The sequence below is a fragment of the Odontesthes bonariensis genome, chromosome 1 (assembly GCF_027942865.1).
Source record: "Odontesthes bonariensis isolate fOdoBon6 chromosome 1, fOdoBon6.hap1, whole genome shotgun sequence".
Lineage (NCBI taxonomy): Eukaryota > Metazoa > Chordata > Actinopteri > Atheriniformes > Atherinopsidae > Odontesthes > Odontesthes bonariensis.
Window position 1 is genome coordinate 9,506,333 of NC_134506.1, and position 25,072 is coordinate 9,531,404.

The 25,072-nt window shown below is 39.4% G+C and overlaps 1 protein-coding gene across 1 annotated transcript in view; it reads right to left on the reverse strand.

The window, feature by feature from the left end:
• The window catches only part of LOC142383713 (neural-cadherin-like), a 371,241-nt gene that overhangs the window by 134,785 nt on the left and 211,384 nt on the right, over positions 1-25,072 (reverse strand). The window contains exons 17-24 of the mRNA XM_075469412.1: positions 23,288-23,408; positions 22,350-22,512; positions 20,634-21,302; positions 18,333-18,524; positions 17,247-17,690; positions 16,761-17,091; positions 14,310-14,403; positions 11,272-11,456 (exon numbers count right to left, since the gene is read on the reverse strand). Coding sequence (XP_075325527.1) covers positions 11,272-11,456; positions 14,310-14,403; positions 16,761-17,091; positions 17,247-17,690; positions 18,333-18,524; positions 20,634-21,302; positions 22,350-22,512; positions 23,288-23,408 — 2,199 coding nt within the window. The remainder of the gene's footprint in view (positions 1-11,271; positions 11,457-14,309; positions 14,404-16,760; positions 17,092-17,246; positions 17,691-18,332; positions 18,525-20,633; positions 21,303-22,349; positions 22,513-23,287; positions 23,409-25,072) is intronic.

Below are 25,072 nucleotides of genomic sequence, written 5' to 3' on the forward strand. Positions count from 1 at the left end.
ATAAATAAATATGTATATATTTGTTTATATACATATGTTTATATGTAGAGGTATATTTTGTTACAAGAATGTTATAGTAACCCTCTTTTTGGCCCTTATAGGCCGGGTCTTTTTGCTGTATGATTCCCTGGGTTCAAGATCTGCATGGAAAATTCGTCTGCTGAGACTCTTCCTATTCTGTAAGGTGGATGAGAACTCAGTGGTTGTGGCGAGCCATCCAAATTAGAAAAACAAAGGGAAAAAATCGAACTGTGGCTTTGTCAGTGAATTCATTTGTGAATTGTTTGAAATCTCAGGTGTTTATTGACACTCATTCAATTTTGTTTCATTCATTTATTCATTCATTTTGTTTCATTTTGTTTCCTAAAACCAATACAAAATACCATGTAACTACTTACCTGTTAGTTGTCTGAATTCTTTACTCTTACACTCAACGCAAATTGCTAATACCCCCTTCTCCTATAGCGAAACTAGACTTCTGATTTACTGGTCTGCAAGAATATTAACCTTGATGAAACCATATCTGTATCACCCAACTTTTACTACGCAGTAAGAGCTGAGGCAGGTTGCACACTGTTTCACTAAGTTTGAGGATTTATATATCAGCAAAGCTAATTATCCAATGTACATTGATAAAAACAGTTTAATTTAAGTGTTACATCTACAAAAACTGACCTCATGTTCAAATGCCTCTGCAATCATTCTTCGGGCTATGCCTGTTGTCTTTTTTTCTTTATTTTTCTTTTCCGAGCGGTAGTAAAGCCACTCACAAATATACCTATTTGTTCTAAAGTGTCTTCTGTCGCGGTTGTTTTGTCTTGGTGTGTGTTTTTCCCATACTGAGTTTCAGGCGGGGCTGAGCAGGCTTCAAGGAAGTCCAGGGCCGAGTCTGGGTTGCTCCTGCAGCAACACCTGTGATCCATCTGCCTTCATTATGAGCTGGCCTCAAAGGAGCTGCAGGAGAACCAGTCTCCGCCAGATTATCACGCTACCTTAGTGGTAAAGACGGCCATTCCTGTGTGGGTACTTTAAAGGGATAGTTCGCCTCTTTTGACATTAAGCTGTATGACATCCCATATTAGCAATATCATTTATGAACATTGACTTACCCCTCGCTGCGTCCCTCCCTTGATATCAATGCGTCCAGCCACCTAGCGATAGCCGCACCTGTTACGGTGTTTGCTGCTCAGAAGCAGGGGAGTACTCGGTCTGCTCTTCAGTCTGCACAGTTTACATTGGACGCATTGATATCAAGGGAGGCAAAAATAGCGTCAAGCGATGCGAGGTCTGACTTTTTCATGCAAAACAATTTTGTGATGCAAATGTATTACTCTTTTGAACGCATATTGTTTTGAGAAGCAAGACGCTTTCTTTGTTTAGCCTCAGCCAACTAGCCGGACTACCTTCGTCAGTGTCAAAACTCGGCTGGAACTCGGCTCACAGGACGCAGCGGGGGGTAATTCAATGTTCATAAATGATATTGCTAATATGGGATGTCATACAGCTTCATGTCAAAAGAGGCAAACTATCCCTTTAAGCTGTAACTATCGTTACTGACTTTGTTCCTTGTTTCCCATCCTGTGTTTCCAAATGCCTGGTCACCGAGGCGGTCCTGACACACAGCGGATTCTGTTGCCTCGTACCTGTGCTGCCAAGCCATCTGTTGCCTACTGCCTGCTCACCCCGACAGTTCCGGACTACACACACCAACCTGCAACCACTGACTGCCTCTCCTAACCTGGACATTCTGGATTCCCTAAGAGAATTAACACTGGATATACTGACTACAGCTCAGAGCACTCCACTCATGTCTTCATCTCCCATAGTGTTTCCCATCTGGACCCGGACCACTGTGGACCTGCCCACAATCTCAACTCAATAAACTGTTTTCACCTAGCTACTGCAGTGTCTTTGTCAGCTTCTGCATTTTGGGTTCCATTCCTGTTCCACACGACCATCGCCCGTTTCATCTTCAGCCTGATCTTTATATTAAAAAAATTACAATTGGAATGTGGTGGCAGACAGGTGATATATACACAGCTGCTGAAATACACTTGTTTCTACCCATGTTAGTGAAAACTTTATTTATAGTCTAATTAATGGTTTAAATCTGCAGCTTAATTCCCCCTCTACATGTTTGAAAGACTAATTTGGAAAATAGACATAAATGGGCTCTTAAGTTTGCAGCCCCCAGTTCAGGGGGACAAAAAGGGTCAATTACTTGTATTTCTAAAGCAGCATTATATGCTGAAATATAGAATAAATAAACTGTAATAAAGTGTGAACCTGTCATACAGCAATATGGAAGAAGGTAAAGAATGACCACATCCGTCAGTAACAGGATGGAGGGTGTTAACTTTATAAGATATAGCAAATAGCAGATAGCTATTTTGTATGTTTATTTTTTTATATTTCCGCTTAGGTGACGCTGTGTTTACTTATGAAACACAGTATCATTTGATGTGCTGTTTTTCAACATAAGGTTACCCAAACTGGAAAAGACTCACTTCACATTTGCATGATCACTTATCATGTCTACCTAAATGTCAGAAATGTCTTGTGTACACCGTGGTGATGGAGAGAAACGAAATTTCGATTCCTTTGTATGTTTGGAACATGTGAAAGAATTGACAAATAAAACTGACTTTGACTTTGACATTCACTATCGGCACAAAGCTTGGCAGCTGTGTGTTTATTGGACACATCTGAGAAATATATCAAGATTCCATTTAAACTTACTCAGGAACCACTGGCCTTTCTAGTGATTATGACGAGATAAGTTTTGACATGACCGAGATTGAACCGAAGATCATTAGGTTATAGGTTATATCAGATTATAACAGTTTACCTCTGATCTCCTGTAAGCTTCTGCTCTTAGTCACGTTACGTTAAGGCTCACCTTTGTACTTGACATCACTCATATTCTATGATAATGGTTACCTTGTTTGCTATGGGGGTCATGGAGCCAACATGTACTGTGGCAGATGAACTTTGTATAATAAAGGTAACAGCTTCAAATATTGCAACAAATAAATAACAAAGTAATGTGTGAAAGAGAAGGGAAAGAGTGTGAAAGAGACTCCTGCTGGAAAAATAATTGTGCTAATTGCATTGTAATGATTTAATGTAGTGATTTCAGACAGTTTCCAAAATAACCATAATGTAGTATGTCATTAGTACCAAAATATGCAGGACAGCATGGTTACAGCTGGTTACTCATACATTTCATATGCAATTATTACTAAATTGACTGATAACCATAATTATTTTGTGATGTGCGTCTACTATGAATGTATATTTGGAGACATTTCACTACAAACAAACCACTGACTTTAGGATCAGTGAGGTCACAGAGGTACATCATCAAAATTCTGTGCTAACCATACAAAGGCAACTTCAAAGTAAGAAAATCCTCAAGGACACTCATCTTTAGTGAGACAAATAATTAATGAGTTTTGGCTATTTTGTTGAATCGAGCTTAAAGGCTGTAAGGGTCATTCTAACCCATTCAACTTGAATCAAATTCTAATTCTCTAAAGTCATATCCCCCGGTTAAATAAATGTTGAAAACAAACAAACAAATGAATAAATAAGCTTTCCAAAGGATATAGATGAATGATTATCTACAGTGAAAAGAGGAAATCAGCAAAAACAAACTTGAGCTGCCAGATATTACGTTAGTATACGTAATATCGCTCCTCACTCTCTGCAGGATGTTAGGAGATTATGGGAGAATGATCTTGGCGCATCAATGACAGATGATCAATGGGAAGCAGTACTGAGGTTAATACACACATCCTCCCCGTGCGCTCGGCATAGCCTACTACAACTCAAAATTGTATTGAGAGCACATTTTACCAAAGCAAGACTGGCAAAAATCTTCCCAAATGTGGACCCCTCTTGCCCCCATTGTAAAGGCCAACCAGCAGATTATGTACACATGTTTTGGTCCTGCCCCAAGTTAAACACGTTCTGGACCAACATATTTAATTCCTACAGCAAAATGTTTAAAAAAGTTATCATCCCAAACCCCATGTGTGCTCTATTTGGATGCACCCCTGAATTCCGTGGCCTTAAAGGCAAAGCAGGGGTAGTCATAGCATTTACTTCCCTGATTGCAAGACGGCTCATTCTTCTCTCCTGGAAGAAAGCCACTCCTCCCACCTTTCCAAAATGGATAAAAGACATAATGCACTTTCTTACACTTGAAAAAATCAGATGTACCCTAAAAGGCTCCTTGCAAACATTTGAGAGGATTTGGACCCCCTTTCTAGAACACTACAAAAGCTTACAAACTCCATTAAATGAGGATTAAGACACCAATACAGAAGTGAGAATGGATCCCCCCCTCCCTCCCTCCCCTTCTTCAAACTATCATTATTATTATTAAGTTTTTTATTTATTTACTTATTCATTTATTTATTTATTTTTTTTAATTAGTCTTACTTTATTCTATTTTACCCTTATTATCATTATTATTACTACTATTGTTATTACACATTTATTTATTTTATTTACCCTTTTTAAATATATACTGTATATGTATATTTCTTAAGATATCAAAATGTAATTATCTATTACTTATTTTATTTCATTATTGTTATTGCTGTCTGTGTGTCTGTTCGATTATTCATTGTGGAAAATCAATAAAAATTGTTGAAACTAAAAAGAGAAATCTTGTGGCGGTTGGTGGCGTAGTGGGTTAAGCAGGCACCCCATGTACAGAGGCTACAGTCCTCACTGCAGCTGGCCCCGGTTCAAGTCCTGCATCGGACGGCCCTTTGCTGCATGTCATTCCCCTTCTCTCTGCTTCCTGTCTGTCTTTAACTATCCTGTCCATTAATGGCATAGAAGCCCCCCAAAAAAAAAAGAAATCTAAGTAACAAAGAAAAGATGATATTAAATATTTTAAACTTTGAAATGGTTCATACATTATTACGCCTGTACCAGTGATATAATGTGCCTCAGAAGAGGTTTTATTGTGTTAGTGGGAGTCTCTACATAGAAAAAAAACAAAAACTGCTGTATTTTGGTGGTTTTCACCTCGTTAACAAAGCAATTACAGCTACTCTGACTAGGTATTAAAGTAGCTGTACTTTACATTACAGCAGTAAATGTGGGCCCACCCTTTAACAAGATTAAGGACAATTATTTAGTGACCTTGACTTAAAAAGATGTTGTGAAAACTCGGCATTGTAAGACTGACTGGTTGCAACAGAAACAAAAGTAAACAGCTCATGCAAATACATACACACATACGCATAAATACAATGTAAACTATTTAGAGGATTAAGTTGACCGGACGATTAGGTGGGTGAGTGAAAAGCTGGAGACAGAGCCTATGCATTAGGAGACAAGACTGGGGGCTCAGAACGGACTCAGTGGATACAGTGTGAGGGATTGAGGCGAATGTCAGCTCCCATCACTCGGTCCAGCAGGAGAAGCAGGGACACAGGCAGACAGAAAGACAGCGAGTACGGCTGGGGGAAGGATGGTAACTCCTAATACAAAATGGCAGCCTTTGCACCTGGCTTTGATCCAACCTCTTCTGCTTTCTCCTCCCCAGAGGCTTCATCAGAGTCAGTGCAATATCACTCTCTTGTCTATTGGCTAGGGAGTTCACACAAATAGTTGCAAAAAAAGAAATACAATTTCACCCATGTAGTTGTGTAATGTTATGAGTGTGGCTAAAAAGCAAGAAAGAACAATTATGATAGTCTGTTTGAAAACATTGTGCTTCTTTTCTTCCGCTGTTCATGTATAACCACAAGCACAGTGGAACAGTTTGTTTTTAATCCATCTATATTTGTAAGTGGAAGGTGTAAAGTTTAAGTTTCTTGCTAATTTTTTGCCATTTGTTGCCTGAGCATACTGAGACATTTCGCAGCCAGGAACATCTGTGCTCAACACTTTTTTGTATCTGTGGAATAAATTCAGACAAAGCTGAAGTTGTTGTCTTTGGACCTGAGCACTTCAGGGAGAAACTGTATAGCTATAGTTACACTAGATGGTATTTCCTTGGCTTCTAGTTCTACAGTGAGGAACCTTTGAGTTATTTTTAACCAGAATTTATCATTTGACTCGCATATAAAACAGGTTTCTGCGACTGCCTTCTTTCACCTTCGTAATAATGGAGCATCGCGTTAGTTCTGGCAGACCACGTAGTCAACGCGCCCTTTGCCTATTGGCTGACGCCGACCCAACCCTTATGGCCAGCTGCGCTCAATGGGTAATCAACTGATACTCGCAATTGGATGCTGGCATTTGGGGCACTTCATTTAAACTTGGTTTGCTGTCACTGCTTTTTTTTGCTCTCTGCTTGCACCCACAACCTCCCCTGCTCCACCGACTTCTCATTGCCAAACAATGTCATACTGTTGTTCATTGTTGCTTGCTCTGTTCTAGGGGGTTTGTTGCCTTTACAGCAAATGGAAGGCACTCCACCTGAGGATGCTGCTGTTCCCTGTCTTGGCTTCCATGGAGCTCATGGGAAAGTCGGGAACTTCCTCCGAACAGAGCCATACCGCCAAACATAAATTGTATGCATTCAGAATAAGCTTCTGAAATTCATCTCTGTTCTCGTCTCGTTGACGAGAGTGGTTCTGACAGAACTGTTAAAATCAGGAACATCTTGTCTCAGAGTGATGCAGAAAAACTAGTCCATGCATTTGTTACTTCAAGATTGGACTACTGTAATTCTTTATTATTGGGCTGTCCCACATATTCTCTGAAAAGCCTTCAGTTGATCCAAAATGCTGCAGCCAGAGTTCTGATGAGAACTAAGAGGAGAGATCATATTTCTCCAGTTTTAGCTTCTCTTCATTGGCTCCCTGTTAAATTCAGAATAGAATTTAAGATTCTTCTCCTTACATATAAAGCTCTTAATGACCGAGCTCCATCATATCTTAAAGATCGCTTAAGATATTTTTCCAACAGAGCGCTTCACTCCCAAACTGCAGGTTTACTTTCCAGAGTTTCTAAAAGTAGAATGGGAGGCAGAGCCTTCAGCTATCAGGCCCCTCTCTTGTGGAATAAGCTGCCAGTAAATGTCCGGGAAACAGACACCCTCTCTAACTTTAAGGGCCTAGAACTTCCTTTTTGATAAAGCTTATAGTTATGGATGGCTCAGGTAACCCTCGAACATCCCATAGTTAAGATACTATCAGTCTGTTATTAAAGGGATAGTTCGCCTCTTTTGACATGAAGCTGTATGACATCCCATACTAGCAATATTGTTTATGAACATTTTCTTACTCCCGGCTGCGTCCTGTGAGACGAGTTCCGGCCTCGTTTTGGCATTGACGAAGGTAGTCCAGCTAGTTGGCTGGGGTTTAAAAAATAAAGCGTTTTGCTTCTCAAAACAATATGCGTTCACAAAATCGTTCTCCAGGAAAAAGTCAAGACAATCGCTTGGCGCTATTTTCTCTCCCTTCATATCACTGCGTTCTGTGTAGACCGAGCAGTCCCCTGCTTCCGAGCAGTAAACACCGTAACAGGCGCGGCTGTCGGCAGGTGGCAACCTAACTAATTATGTTTTAATGGCAGTAATCCTGCAATCTAATTAGTTTTTGTTCGCAAACACATTCACAAACACAGCAACTTATAGTGTGCTGTCACAGCTCCTGACGAGCTGTAACCATTTTCACCTGTCCCTCATTCCATCAATCACCAGCTGCTGCTATATAAGGGCGGGGTTCCATCTGCACATTGTCAGATTATTGTGAAACCCAATGTGGTAACACCTTCAGGCCTCCCGTAAGCACTTGTGATATCGCAACCTTGTCGCTAACTAGTTTGATCTCCTCTCGACCAGTTCTACCCTCTCCTCCAGCCGGTTCCTCCCTGTTTGACTCCTACCCCCCTTGGACTCGAATTCCCTGATTCTGGACCTGTCTTCTGCCTGACCCTGATAACTGGACTACGGCTTTCTGGATCTGTTCGCCTGGCTCTGTTCCCCAGTCCGTCCGACCCCGAGCAGTCTGCAGCTCTCCTGCAGGAACTCACCCTGGCCCGTTTGTCCCGAACCTTGCAGTTCTAAAATAAAGACTCTTTCATTCTGAACTTGTCGCTCAGTCCCAGTGTCCTTCTGTGCCTGCAGCGTGACATGTACAATAAAGAGTTCAGAATATAAAACCAATGTCAGGAGAGGTGACTAAGAAATATTGTCATCTTACATTTTATTTAAGTTAATATGAAAACAAATGAGGTATCATGATTAAATTAAATTATTGAGTAAACAAGAAATCATGAAAATGTTATAATGACCAGTCTACAGCTCCACTACTCTGCCAGACTGTGATGACACAACCTGTCCGTCTTCCTTCAGCCTGCAGAGAATTAGTGAGTAAAACGTCATACCTGCTTGCTTAGGGTTAGGGTTGCTTCTCCTTGTCCCCATAAGAACTTCTTGGACAAGATAACTTCAGTGCAATTATGAAATAATTACCATTTGAAACTATAAACTTATTCTAAGTTTTGTCTATCTTTTCTCCCCTGTACCACTCAGTAAGTACAGTAAGTGCGCTGGGTGGGTTCCATCAGATGAGTTACAGTACTTAGAAAAACACCGCCACATCACAGGCAAAAACAGGCAGAGGATTAGTTCTCTTACATTTCTTTGTCTTTTGAAAGACATTTAATTTGCTGGGATACTTTAGAGACTCCTTGTGTAACACAAAAAGCACCAACCTGCTGTATGCGGTAAATTAGTGTGTCTGATGGTGGTTTTCTCAGACACGAATGTGGACATTTCAAGGACTTTTTGTTTACTACATTTTTTTTTACCTTTACAACAATATTGAGAAAGCGAGTAGGAGAGTGAGAGGAAAGGATGCTTTAATCTTCTTAAGGCAGATTTAACTAGTTCTTTCTTTGAGCTTCCTTATTGAATTCCACATTTGTTCTTGAAATGGGATTTAAAATGTCAAGGAGGGTGTAAGTAATGCTATAAGTAGCATATTTTCATAATCCCTGAGACTGTATATCAATGAATGTTTACTCCAAAGCTCCACGTGGAAAAATTAAATCCTGGGAACGGCTTCTGTAACGTATACCTTTCACACACACACATATACATTTTGGGCTCTTGCCTGAACCTCAGGACGATATCAGAGTCATTAAGTAAGTTCAGTCAGGGACAATTTGTCTGCAGGTTACAAGCCACTGAGAATTCTCAGTAATACCAGACACCAATACTCATCATTCAAGTGTTTATTAAATCAATACACAAAGTGTCCCATAGTTAAGCTGCTACAGGCCTAGACTGCTGGGGGGCCTCATCTGTCACACCTTTCCTCACTTTACTCTCTTTTTCCCCTGTTTAATTTCTCAAATGATATTATGTACCTGTGACATTATTGTGGTCATTAACTTGTGTTTCCCTGTTCCAACAGATATCCTTTGAATGGTGTTACAGTGTTATTTCCCCTCTTTTCTGTCTTCTCAAACCCCAGCTGGTTGAGGCGGATGGCCACCCTTCCTGAGTCTGGTTCTGCCAGAGGTTTCTTCCTGTTAAAAGGGAGTCGTTTCTCTCCACAGTCGCCTCAGGCACGCTCAGGACGGGAGATTGGACTGAAGAGAAGTTTCGGTGAAATCTGTTGGTTTCCTTAGCTAGGATATTGTTTTTGAATTGGCTCTATATGAATGAATTGGATTATTTTGAAATCAATTATGATTAAAATGAACTGAACTCTAATTGGCTTGAATTGGACTATAATATTTAAGTGACTTGAGATGACATTTGTTTTAATTTGGAGCTTTATAAAAAAAACTGAATTGAATTGAATTGAAAGTACCTTACAGGCTTTTAATGGCAGGGGTACCATTCAAGTTCTCAATGAATAAACCACCCCACAGGGATAAGTTGTTGAATAATCTATCTTTATTTTGCTTTGACTACCTGTAACAAAGGAAATGGAACCAAATTGAGAATAATTTATCCAGCAATTATATCTAGTTAATTTCCATTATTCATCTCAGATATACATTTGCTTGTCTAAATTTTTCACATAGAATAGAATAGAAATAGAAAAAATACCTTACTCATCCCCGTGGTGGAAATTCAAAGATACATTCATCTCTCGAATTCAAATACCTAGAAATGCGGACCTGCTTTCCGCCATGCTGTTTCTGGATTTAGTGCACATTCATTTACCTCAGCCTACTCGTAGAATGAGAAGAAAATCTTTATCTGCTCATGTGAGGCTTGGCTCTCACCTGCACCTTCTTTTTTCTTTAATATTTTCTTCTGCTCTTCTCTTATCTTTAGAGAGCATCTATTGGCCTCTCCTGGTTCTATTAAAAATATAATAATATCTCTGAAATCGTAAAAATCTTTCAGCCATGAAGTCCCATTTCTTTAAAACTAATTTAATTCTGTGCAGACAGTCCATATGCTGTACATCAGGTAATGATGGATGCTGTTCAACAACAAATTATTCTGACTACAAGTAGTGAAAACAGTCTTTTTTCAAATGTGCATTGAATTACTGGGATCCCAATAGAGGAATTAACAGTGAGTGTTATCTTTTGCAAAAATAAAAATCCTTCACATAACTCTGAAACACTGCTTACAACATAAGTAAACATTGATCAGCTCTACATCTGTAACTGGAGACAAGTCTGCAAATAATGAATACATTCTCCAACACTTCCTTGTCAACAGGAATCTTCCCAAATTGGTGCTACTTCTGGTATGACATTGTTGCTTTCAATATTGTGAAAGTCACAAGTCATCGTCCATAAATATAGCAGGCAGGGTGACAGCAGGCAGCAGCCATATCTACAGGCGTCAAACACTTTATATAAATGTCAAAACAATACAGAAAAGACAAATACGCTCGACTGTAAACTGTACATATCATTTTTTTGTAGCATTGTACATACATTTTCGCATCTTCAACCAAATATACACAAGACTGGAAGCATGCTGCTTGTAGAAAGTCAATTCATCGGATTTTTGAAGATTATTTTCCCTTCTTTTTTTTTTCTTTTTGTTTCTTTGTTAAGTAGTTATTTGAACAAGAAACAACAACGTCTTCCTCAGCTAATGGAACGTGACACATTGTGCTGTGTCAACTCAACAATGGGTTTACAGCCCCTTATGGATTTTCGTCGATATGATAAGAAACTGAATGAGCATCAGGAAAAGACATTGGGTCACAAAAAAACCACAAAACAACGTTAAGTGGTCAAATGTTCCAAATACAATTTAGTGGACAGCCATTTAAACCAGAGCTCATAGTGAGTGTGACTTATGAGAGTCAGTCTCACCTGCCAGACGTAAGGAGCCTGAGTTGTAGATGGCGTCATCTCGCAGCTCCCTCACGTGCACGGTAACGGTGGAGACAGCATCTGCCCAAATTCCATCTGAAACACGGACCTGGAACTGATAGGTGCCTGTTGGGGCATTCTCCTTGATGATTAGGAACCCTGTTCGTTTGTTCAGGATGAAGTAACTGAGGAGAAACAACAAACATGGGATGACTGCACAAGTCTCGTGACTACAATCAACCGGGAGTGACATGCATATCTGCAACATCCAGTTTTAACTCAGGTGAGCGATGCGATCGATGCATGACCCAGTCTAAACTATTTCTTAATAATCTCTGAAGAATTATTGATGAGTTGTTAGGGTACGTAACTCAGTGACACTGCAGAGAATATTCATTTTACTGTTTGACAAATGTCAACATAGTATATAGCTCAGAGGGAAGAAATGCTGAGCACCACTGCATACTTATTATCTATAGTACGTAGAGTAAACAGCGCAGTGTCAAGAATGTTTGTTGATGGCTGAGATAATTCCACTACCCACTGCTTCTCTGACAGATGATCTTAATTAATACACCCTTTTATTACAAATATGTGGTCTTATTCTCAGCAGGTTTATAGAAGATCTGCAACTCCTTGCAACTAACACTGAAGGACCTAAGCTTACTCAATAAGTAAGTAAGTAAGCCTTTTCTCTGTCCCTTTTTGTAGACAGCCTCAGAGCTGCATGTCCAGTTCAGCCTGTTGCTCAGTCTTCTCCACCTCTTCTCCCAGGATAGAAATAGCATTTAGATCATTCCTAGTCCTTCTAAAATCCACAGGTGTCTCCTTGGTCTTGTTCACACAATGCAACAAAGTGGTCAACCACTTTTTTTGCCTGTACTCATCTTCTTGACTATCACTGATACACCCCTGCAACAGTGCAGAGTGACACATTTACGCCCATCAAAATAACACACATGAATTTTGTTGGAAGATAACCTGGATGTAAATTCACAGCTACCAGTTCAACACTTCGGAACTTCAGCCAACCAGTCCGGTTGCAATTTACATTCATTTGTGTTTTGATAAAAGATAGTGCATGACTTTGATTGAATAAAAGACTGGGACGGCTGTGGCTCAGCTTATAAAGCGGTGGAATGCACGGTGGTGTAGCAGTTTGCTCTATTGCCTGACAGCAAGAAACTTCCTGGTTCATATCTGCACTGGGAACTTTCTGTGTGTATTTTTTTTGGGGGGGGCTTTTTATGCCTTTAATGATAGGACAGTGTGAGAGAGACAGGAAGCAGGGGGCAGAGAGAGGGGGAAGACACGCAGCAAACGGCCGCTCGGTGCGGGAGTCAAACCGGGGCCAGCTGCAACGAGGACTAAGCCTCTGTACATGGGGCGGCTGCTTAACCCACTACGCCACCGACCGCCCGGAACTTTCTGTGTGGAGCTCGCATGCTTCCCTCGTTGTACTCTGGCTTCCTCTAACCATCCAACCAAAATCTTTATCTGTTATTTCTTGTATTTAAGATCATGAAAATGGGACTGTAACACTGAACAATTAAAAAACATACGGGCATACCTCTGAAAATGTTTTTTGCTGGCATGGAGAAAAAGAATTACCTGTTGCTCATTGTAACCATTTTTTTAATTACAGCACAATATGTGATTTAGCTTTTATTTCTGTTAATAAATTGGCTTCTGGGACAATAACAGAAAGGTAGCAGAGGTGACGCATTAAGGAGAAGGAAAAACAAAAGAATTAGATAGACTCAAAGGCACACAAACATGCAAGGAAGTAATTACACTTGTTCCTTTTACTCCAAACAGCCCTTGTAGAGTAAATTTGCACATTCAAGTTTAATTCGAGAAGAAATCCAAGGCAGAACCTTGGCAAATCAAATAATAAATCACTTGAAGATACAAGGTCTGATTGAACTTACAGCACATTCTTTGGTGAGTACACCATGTCTTAGATCGAGTGCTTAATATTAGGATTTGCATCACTGTAAGACAGTTTTCTATAGCTAATGAATCTACTTCTGTCTGTTTTTTGGCAATTGTCTATTGATCAATATATCATCTATTTATCTTAACAGTAGCTCCTGTGCTTCTACTTCGAATAGTTGAATAGTTGAAGTAAAGTATTTACTTGCAGTAAATATTCATCTGCACTGATGTTCCTGATCAAATAACGTTACTGCAGTGTTCAACAAAGCAACTAAGCAGATACTGTACAGATCTTCTTCCAAAACACAAATAAATAGTTAATTTGAACTATCCATATGAAAATATATAAAGTCAAAAACACTAACAAAGTTTCAGAAGAAGCGTAGTGAACCCAAAAAACACAGAAAGATTCAAATAAAGGATGTACTATAAGACAAAATATAGGAAAATATGGGTTCAGCTGAGCCTGAAGGATGAAGTCATGGGCTGCTGGTGTGTGACTTTCATTTTTTAGGAATTGTATCTGTGCTTGTGTATACGGGTGTGTGAATATAAATCAGTTTTTAAAATGACAACAAAAGCAAAAATGTTGACATTTCTGTTGGAACATTGGCTTCAAAGTGTAATGTGGCTTGAGGCACGAAAGCAACCCAGTGACCCTCACCGGGTTTTCTTGACATAAATTACAGTGGATTTTTCAATGTGTCTATTGTGAACAATAATGTCAGGATCATCAATAATGCTTAGTCTATTGTGTCCTGTTTTTGTTGCCACCTACTCTGCTGTGTCGGTCTACAAAAGGATTAAAAACAACAAGGAATACAAAATTATTTTAAGAGATTATAATACTGCATATAATGTAATCAGTTTTTTTCAGACTATCAATAGAATATGTTTCTGCTCTAACATAAGATGTACATTAAATTATTTTACAGAGTCATCTAGAATAAGCAGGTTTATTTTTATGGATATTGTGTTTTATCAATATCAAAATATGAGATATATCAACAGGAAAAAGTAGGTCTCTAAATAGTGCTGGCAAATCATTTACGGCATATTTCTTTCAGAAACAAAAGACCGACTAAATACACTTTATTTACCTTGGCACATGTCCCTCAAAGACATAAGTTTTGTTGTCCCAGTCATCAGGGTCAGGAGAATAGACCTTTCCAAGCACTGTTGTTGGCATTCGGCCTGAATAGAGAGAATGCATCACCACATGAGTTTACCGTGTGTCTATGTGTGACATTAATACAGCATTACAAGACACATTGAATTTGAGAGCACTGACACTTCATCTGTACATGCCATGTACATACGTGTGTTGCATCTGTTTTGTATGTAATAACAATAAAATGAGAATGCTAAGAGCCTTGAAAATCACAACACTACACACTGCATAATATATCCCAAACACCTAAGGTGCATTAAAAATGAAGAAAATTCATGAAAAATGAAAGACCCGAATGTTCGTGCTTGAGGCATCATTTAGCATTTCCCTTCAGCAGAACCAAGAAGTGAGACTGTGGCTCATTTACACAAGAAGAAGAAAATGCACAACCAAACATGCAATTTGAAAGCACAATCATTATAATCTAGCAGAGAGAATGCAGGAATTATTTAGGGCCTTCCAAATTTAAAGGCAGACCTTGGCATGATAAATCTTAGTCTGTTTTTTGACTTTGCCAGAGGCTTTTGAAAAACTACTTAAAATAACTTGTTGACATTCATGGAAGGCATTCTAATTAAAAGAAAATGAATGAAACGGTTGTAATGGAGCAACGCGTTAGTTCTGGCAGACCACGTAGTCAACGCGCCCTTTGCCTATTGGCTGACGCCGACCCAACCCTTATGGCTGTCCACGAACCAACTGCGCTTATGGGTAATCAGCTGCTGCTCGCAATTGGATGCTGGCATTTGGGGCGCTTCATTTAAACTTGGTTTCTGTCACTGCTCTTTTTGCTTTCTGCTTGCACCCACCACCTCCCCTGCTCCACCGACTTCTCATTGCCAACAATGTCATACTGTTGTTCATTGTTGCTTGCTCTGTTCTAGGGAGTTCTTGCCTTTACAGCAAATGGAAGGCACTCCACCTGAGGATGCTGCTGTTCCCTGTCTTGGCTTCCATGGAGCTCATGGAAAAGTCGGGAACTTCCTCCGAACAGAGCCATACCGCCAAACACAATTGTATGCATTCAGAATAAGCTTCTGAAATTCATCTCTGTTTCTCGTCTCGTTTTGACGAGAGTGGTTCTGACAGAAATTTAGTCGTCAATAGAGTTAGTAAGGCCTTTCATTGATTGAGGTGAACAACATCAAATAGTTCCTGTCCTTGAAGAATTATCAGATTATCATATTTCTCATGTCCAACTCAAATAATCAACAAAAAAGTGAGTACTGTATCCAATACTGATTTGAAAAAAATTGTCTGGTCTTTTCTGATTTAAAATATATACAATTACATGCAACTGACTGAAGAAGACTTGAGGTCATGTTATTATGAGCTTGATTAATTCAGTTCAGTTCAATTTAATTATAGCTTATTATTCACCGAAGGGAAAAACAATTGCTGCAGTATTTAACATTTTGAATGATTTGCTTTTAGTATAGACATATGACAAACTGTAGCAGAGAGAGGCATGGTAGAAATCACCATCAGTGGATCGGAGGAATGTTCTTGTAGCTTGGCAACGATAGCTAATGGTGGCACACACAGCGTCATTAGGTAACAGATGAACTATCTCTGAGATGCAGATATACTCCTCAGTGACTTGTCCAGGATTACACCCTGAAATCCCTCCTTATATACTGTTACCTCTCCGCCTTTGTCTTTGTCTGTCCATATAGTCTTAAGGCGAAGTAGACACATGTTAGAGTTGATTCTGCAGCCAGGTCTCACTCCCGCTGTTCCTTATCAGCAAGCTTATCTATTTCATCGCCCAGTGATCTTACACTTCCCACAATGATAAAGGGAAGGCAAAACTTAACTTCCTCTTCCTTGATTTCCATTTAGTTTCTGCTCCTCACAACATCTTCTTTTCAGCCAGTCTGGTTTTGGGGTCTTATTCCAGAGATTACTTGGGCTTTGGAAAGCTCAATCAACCACCCCAACATGTAAAAAGCTTTCTTGATTATGTGGTTATCCATCATAGAAGATTTTTAAAAAGTTACCAGCAGAAATCATTCTAGAAGCACAGCATCCAAACCAGCACAGAAACTGTTTTCAATAATCAGTCCCATTAGAAAATCTGCAGAAGATTAGAATACTTTAGAATACAACCATGGGAGTAATTCTGACCAAACACAGGTCATGCATACAGTTATGATGAAGTGACAATGATGAGTTGAAGTTATGAAAGACATAATAAAACGTGTGAATGTGTGTTTTACACACTGATTAGGAACTAACTGGTTGGCAGGGTGAAATAGAAACTTGCTCAAAATGTGCTTGATGTTGAAAACACTTTTTTGGGGTTTATTTTAATCAGATGGGTGTGCCCATACTCTGTCTCCAACTTTTGGTGCCAAAAACGAAAAAACAACCTTCTCACCTCTGTGATTGTTAATGAAAATCTGCTTCTCCCCCGCCACATGTGCATGATCATTCTGGTCCCCGATGGTCACAGTCAGAGTGCTGGTCACAGTTTTGGCTGGATAGCCGCTGTCACACATAATGATCGGAAGGAGAAACTCTTTTTGGCGCTCACGGTCAAATGTCCTCAGAGCTGTTAATGTTGCTGTGCCATTTAGGTTGTCCTGAAGGTAGAAATCATTACTGTGGCGATACTCAGAGGGCACGGTGAAGTGAAAAGGAGGCCCATTCTCGGGAGAGTCCTGGTCCACAGCTCGGAGAAGGGTTGATGTTTGGTTCAATCTTACTACCTAAACAAGCAGAGAGAGAGAATGAAAGTTTGGGGTTAGTTCAGGTTTTTTCCCCCCTCTTAACCTAATCCACCATGATCAATGATTTGATTTTCTTCCTGCATTAACTCGTGCGTTGGATGTTAAATATTGAGATCAAACTGAGTCAAGCCTACCTGTGGTCCAGCCACATTCTCAAAGACTATCGGGGAGTACGCTGCCTCAAACTCTGGTCCATTATCATTTACGTCCAACAGAGGCAGCTGAACTGTTGCACTGCCTGTTAGAGGTGGATCCCCATGATCGGATGCTATGACAACCAAGTGATGCTGGGGTATTTTTTCTCGATCCAGAGGCCGGGCCACCGAGAGTACACCAGACTGGTCGATAGTAAACAGACCCCCAGGATCTGAGTCTTCTAATAGACTATAGATGATATCACGGTTCTGGCCTGAATCTGAGTCACTGGCCACCAAATGTGCCACACTGGTTCCCACACTGATGTCCTCAGGTAGTGGGGCAAGTCCTAGAAAGTGTGGGATGAAGACTGGAGCGTGATCATTGTAGTCCTCCACCTCTACCACACAGTGCAGAAGGCTTGAGAAGTCCAGGTCTTCCACCTTTAATAGGAACCACACACACAGTCTCACATGTCATAGAGGATTAGAGTAAGACAGATAAATATGCGATGAGGTGCTTCTTGTCAACCAAATTTACTTGACTGTAGTGTCACTCTGTATTTACTGTGATTTTAATAAACTGCTTTATTTTTTTTTTTTAAGGTCTCCATGGAGTAAAAACTAATTACTGATTTCAATACATGTTGTGCTTCACAGCATTCTCTTCACCTGAGAAATATTTGTTATAGCTTTTAAAGGAAGAGCTGACAGGAACAAAGAGAAGTGCTGAGAAAAATAGTTTAGAGCATTTTTTTCAATAACGTTTCAATAACGTTAAAAAGTTTCAAGGAACAATCTCTGGGCCAATGTGATAACACATCTTTAAGATGTCTACTAAAATTTCATTTTTCAACACCTCAACTCCAGGGAGTGCCGCAGTGTGCGACCTCTGGCTTCTATCACACTGAAGATATGTTTAACATATTCAATGCCATTGACTGAAGGTTCTCTCCACAAACATGAATTTAAATCCCATAAGTTGAAGAGAAAAAAAAACAACAACACCAACAAAAAGATATGCAGGCTGACTCTGAGTTATTTTCAATTGACCAAAGCTTTATCATTTGTGAAGCTTCCATATACCTTCAGTGTGAGGTTGAACCTCTGTTCGCTGTGTCGTTCATAGTCCAAACGTTTCTTGAGTTTCAAGACGCCACGCTGCTCCTGCTTGTGACTGACCATATAAAACTTCTGCTCTTGGTCTCCAGCCACAACGCTAAAGGTCAGTTGGGCGTTTTCTCCGGTGTCTCTGTCCTCTGCGGTGAGCTCCAGGACCTTAAAACAAGCCATAGCATTGTGTGAACAATCTCTTGGTAGTACAGCACTGTATTCTTTTAAAAGTTGCAAAATAGAAACATTCAAAATATTTAGTTTCAGTCTCGATAAAAAATGTTGTGCAACATGAGAATAAAAAGAATATCTTAATACAAAGAGCAGAAAAAAATTCTTACAATTATACAGCATCTGGTTATACAACCAAAGGTCAAACAGTGACATTGGTTTTCTAATATTTAATGATATTGGCATTGATTGTCTAATTGATAAATACACTACTGAAGGTCTAATATTCATGTATTTTAACAACATTTCTGAATGGTTCTGCTGGTGTCTCAAATTTTTTGTTCTTAATCAGTCGGTGTATACAAGTTATGTGTTAAATTACTTCACAAAAATAATTAATTCAAGCTTAAAAAATAGCTTGCCATCCTGCTGCAATGCTAATTCCAAATTAAGATCAATTTATCATTGTAAGAGTTACTGCCTTCTAACACTAAGTTAGTGGAAGTAGTGAGTACTGTCATCATTGGTCTGCATCAAGCCAACTAAGAAGATTGCTTATGACTAAAACCGGGTTAAGAGCTGTCCTACACATTATGATAATCTGTGAGGATTGTGATGAACCATTATAATTACAGAAGCAATGTAGGCAGAAAAAAATATTGGATCCTCTTAATCAGAGATCATAGAAGATTAACAGCAGAACCCACAGCAATGTTTAATCGTTAAATTCAGTGCATTTCCACGCATAAAATGCAAATAGAACTCAATGTATTGGGACTAAACAGCTGTGCTGTATGAAAAAAACAACTTATCAGTGAGGCAGTTATTAAAAGAAAAAAAGATTTCAATGAGTTATGGTGAATCAAGATTGGACCATGGAGCAATGGAAAAAGGTCATATGGTCAAATGAGTCTGAATTTATCCTGTTTCAATATGATAGGTTCGTTACGGTAAGAGGAATGGTGGATGTAGTACTGCACCCATAATTATTAGTATCTACTGTACAAGACTGTGGAGGCAGTCATGTGACCTAGGGATGTCTCAGTTGGTCGGGTTTGGTTTAGCAATGTCATGTGCCCAAAAAAAACAAGGCCAGCTAACTACCTGATTATACTGAACTTTTTTCTTCCCTAACTGCATGGATCTATTCCATGATTACAATATCAGGATTCACTGGGCTCCAATTGTGAAAAAAGTGTGTCATAGAGCACGAGATGTAATTTTAACAGAATCATGTGCCACCTCAACCCCATTGAGAATCTGCAGGATGTACTGGAGAAGACCTTGTACAGGGATCTGACTCTGATCATGGAGACAAGATTTTAGTGAAATATCAATGCAACTGTGGATGGAATTGAATGTGTCAAATTTTATAAGCTTACCAAAACAATGAAGAATGCATGCCATTATCAAAGCTGAAGGTGGTCTATCAAAATAATAGTGTGTGACTTTTAAAAAAAAAATCATTACTTTAGTATTTTCAACTCTTAAAACTGAATCTATTTTTATTTTTCTTAAATATTATTTGGGGCTTTTTATGCCTTTAATGGATAGGACAGTTGGAGAGAGACAGGAAGAAGAAAGAATGGGAAGACATGCAGCAAAGGGCCGTCCGGTGCGGGACTCGAACCGGGGCCAGCTGCAGCAAGGACTGTAGCCTCTGTACATGGGGCGGCTGCTTAACCCACTACGCCACCGACCACTCCAATTGAATCTATCTTAATAAAGACATCTAATTTTAATGTGAACTCATAATTATGTTGATACCTCTACATAACAGCAACATTCAGTAATTTCAAGTTAATTTAAAGATAGTGCTGCATTGGAGACTAAATAAATGCAGACACATTTTAAAAACAAAAACGACAAAAACAAAAAACAAAAAAAACAAAACACGGATTCCCAGAAATCAAATATTGCTGTATCTCATTGAACTCTGCTGTTTGCTGTCCATTTTAGAAAATACAAGACTAGAGAATACTATTAAGAGTCCATCAAAATAACAGAACCATTTGAAAACCTACATTTAGCAATATAATTAAAGTGAAACAGCATTGTTTCTGTGAAAAAATTTTTTTGTAGTGTAACGTCCTCCTGACCCACCTCTGCATTGGGCTCTGCATTCTCTGAAATCTTTGCCAGGCAGGAGTGATCTGTGATTCTCGGTGCATTGTCATTCACATCCTTGATCTGAATAGTTGCAGTGCCAGTTCCTGTCATCCCTCCTCCATCTCTAGCCTCCACAAGCAGGAGGTGCGAGTCAATCTGTTCTCTGTCCAGACCACCCATGCCCACAGTAATGGTCCCTGTGGTGGGGTTAATAGTGAACATTTCTGAGAAGCTGGGCACTCCTCCCATTTCAGCATTAGTGGCATCTAAACTACCCACAATCCTATAAGAGAGCACAGCGTTCTGCCCCACAGCCGAGTCGTCCAGGTCGGTTGCTGTCATCTCCATAACAGATGTCCCCATTACCGAGTTCTCTGCTACTTCTCCGTGGCAGCTGACACCGCATGTGAAGATGGGAGCATTATCATTGATGTCCCACACATTGATAATGACGTCTGTGAAGCCCGTCAGACCTTCACCACCCTCATCTGTAGCCAGGACAACAAAACGCCAAACAGCCCGCTCCTCACGATCCAGGGTCCGCTGGGCATAGATCTTACCTGTGACTTCATCAATTATGAATTCACTGTCTGCACCTTGGCCATGGAGGGAGTAACGAAGGGCCTCCTGGTCAGCGTCCTTATCTGGGTCCGATGCTGTTACCTATGTCACAGGGTCAGCGAGGTGGACAGAGAAGTCATTGAAGGTTATTGAAAGGTATGACTTGAATATGGCAGACTTGGAGTGATATTTTCACTGGAAGCACTCAACTCCTGCTCTATGCAGTTATGATATTTAGCAGGTAAATCCAGCTAAAATCCATAATGTCATCTCCATCCCTAACCTCATATGCCACTCTTCTTCTCTTTCATATTCACTATCACCACATTGGAAGCTATTACACCCATTAGAATCTACAGATGAGCTTAATATTAAAGTTGATTTAAAGATAAAAAATATTCCCTTACATACAGCAAGAGTCAAATGAATGACCAAACCAACCATGAAACTCTGCATGCAGATATGTTTCAATAAGTCAGGATGCATGAAGAAATATAAAGCATTCATGCTGTGCTAAAGCCCCTGCGACTCTGAATTGGATTAAACCAGGTATAGAACATGGATTAACGGATGGATGCTATGCTAAAGCCCTCTGCAGCACTGGCCATCAACAGGTGACAATTGCTTTTATTTTGGCAAGTAAGTAGTTAATGGTCAGGTGCAACTTTGCTCAAAGATTTTATCAGTTCTGTCAAAATGAAGTGGACATTTGCCCCAAAGCCTGGCTATACCTCTGGCTGGTTCCTTTAGTCAACTCATTTACTTCATGAACCCTCAAAAAAGGTCTGAAATAGGCACAAGGACCAACCAGCATAAAAGAAGATTAAGTTGAAATAACAACAGAATGAAAATACAAATTTAGGCAACAGTTTGTGTCCTCACTAATGATAATTTGTGTGGGAGGATGAAATGCAATTGAAGACAAAGGGTAGTAATTTTCTTGCTGTCTTTGACTAGTTTGCACTCGTTGTACAATTATGAGGGGAAACAGCATGCAGGTTCATTTTTAGTGGCATATTTTTCGAAATGATGACATGCCTACATATACTTCAGAAAGTAGGAAGTTGCATTAGATGCAACAAATAGTAGAGACATGACTGGAAGACCTCTCATGCTCTGTCATGCAGCTGAATAATGACTGTACTGTACCTGTAAGACAAACACTGGCGAACCATCCAGCTCCTCTGTCACGCTGCCATAGTACTCGTTAACGGTGAACACCGGAGCCTCGTCGTTCTTGTTAACCACGTTTACTGTCACCATTGTGTAATCTTCCCACTTCCCATCTGAGGCCAGGACATGAAGCTTGTACCTGAGCAAAAGTTTCAGCTTTGTGAGGGAGTTTCTCAAACCACACATTCTCTCTCCCAACCTGTCACATGCTGATGCTTTGTTTATTTAAAATGCACAGGGTAACAATCTACAGCTGCTAGGTGATGACATTTAATGCTAGAGAAAGTCTGTATGTTGAGGAACGGTGGTAGAGGAGTAAGTCACAAGACTTCCAGCTCGAAGATGAAGGTTTAAATCCTGAAGCTGGACCTGAAACTTTATTGTAAGATCAGACATTTACCTTTTACCTTTTTTGTTGCAGTTTTGTTAGCTTTGACATCAAAATGACCAGACTCGGACAATTATTTTTATTTTATTTTTTTACAATGCGTCTTTTGATCCAATAAACACATTGTGAAATTGAATCAGTCTGTGCTTTTTTCTTTTATTTACAAGCTTCTCCATTTACCAAGTTACGATTGTGACAAATGATGCAACAGTGATGTCATCCAATGAGAAAAATTCTATACCATCTCACTGTGAGTATTTCATTTGTTAGGGAACTTCTGCTGAAGTCTATCAGATGTAAAATAATATGAATATAAGTAAATGTTACCATAGGCATGTGAGTTCGACACCTTGACTTTTGTGACAGGTGGAAGAGAAAACAAGCAATAACAAAACACTTGACGATAGTCTCGTCAGATGGAAAATTTAAAGCTTTAACATACAGTGCAAGACAAAAAGAAAAGGTAGGGGACATGAAACATCAGATTCCTCAAAGGAGTCTCCAGCACCAGTGTGTGTAAACCTACCTTTTGTTCTGCTCATAGTCTAGAGGCTGGGCAATGAAGATTGTGCCCACCTCTGGCTCCACATCAAACACCCCTCCTGTGTTTCCTGATGTGATCTGGTAGCGCAACTTGGCATTTCCACCTGCACAGAAAAACAGGCAGTGAATGACTACACAGTTTGTAAAATGGGCATTCATAACTCAGAAAGTAAGCCATAATAAGTTTAATTTTTTCTTTCTTTTTTAATAGCTGTGGTGAAAAACAAATGGATGAGGGTTTCATCTTGTGTATTTGTTTTTTCATGGGAAAAAAATGGAAACGTGTGACTCTTCTGGGACCTTAAACAACAGGCTGCCTCATGCTTACAAGTGTGATTGTCATAAAAATGTGTAAAAATACAATGGAATTCTCCTGATGCGAGAACCAACATTTTGAATTCAAAATACGCAGCTTCGATCAGCTCCAGAGTTTTACTGGGAAAATATAAAACCATAAATGTGGAAACAAAGCTTCTACTTATTTTTTCTTTTTACTGTTAATGACAGGACAGGCAATTTAAAAAATATATATATATTTAATGAATGCACTTTCTCTTTTATATAGCTGTTTATAAGGAACAAATATTGCAAATTGCGGAATTGCATACAGAGAAGCTACGTTTTATACCTATGACCAAAATGTTATATTTGAAGTCTTTCTCATTCCAAAGATAATCATCAAAAAACTTTTTGTTATGAATTAAAGCTTTAAGAAATGGTTAGAAATATAGCATGCAAATGTATGAAAAAATATCAAAAGCTTCAATTGAATAAAAATCATAGAACTTAAATCAAGAAAGTGTAGCAATTGGGCATTTTAAGGTCAAAAGTTGACAATGATGGCATTGTTATGGGTCTTAGATGATTTAAAAGTTATACTGCCGTATTAGTAATTGAATGTAGGCAGAATTCAGTCTGCAATATTTATATTGACACAGAGGGATTCAGATATTCATGTATACGCGTTAATCATTCACAAGGTTTCCTGCACAATAAATTGGAAAGAATCAACTTCAAACTTTATTATGAAACCGCTTTTGTGACTTTACTGTCCCTGGAAATAATTTAGCATACATACATAACATGACATACATATAAAAACACCAGAATTACAGCATTATTTGCTCTGAATGATGAAAACAGTTTGTGCAAACTATCAATCCATTTTCTATACCTGTTTAATCCAATTTATCCCAGCTGTCATTGGGCAAGAGGCGGGGTACACCCTGGAAGGGTCACCAGTCCATCACAGGGTCACACATGAGACATACACAGAACAAAAATATAAACGCAACACTTTCGTTTTTTCTCCCATTTTTCATGAGCTGAACTCAAATGATCGAAAAGATTTTCTACATACACAATAGACCTATTTCTCTCAAATATTGTCCACAAATCTGTCTAAATCTGTGTTCGTGAGCATTTCTCCTTTGCAGAGATAATCCATCCCACCTCACAGGTTTGGCATATCAAGATGCTGATTAGACAGCATGATCATTGCACAGGTGTGCCTTTGGCTGGCCACAATAAAAGGCCAGTGTTGCGTTGATATTTTTCAGTGTACAACCAGACGCGCTCACACTCACTCCTACGGTCAATTTAGAGACCAATTAACCTAACATGAATGTTTTTTGGACAGTGGGAGGAAGCTGGAGTACCGGAGAGAACGCACACATACACAGGGAGAACATGCAAACTCCGCACAGAAAAGCCCCAGCTGGGAATCGTTCTTCTTTTCATCTCCAAAGTTCTTTCCCAATCTCTCTTT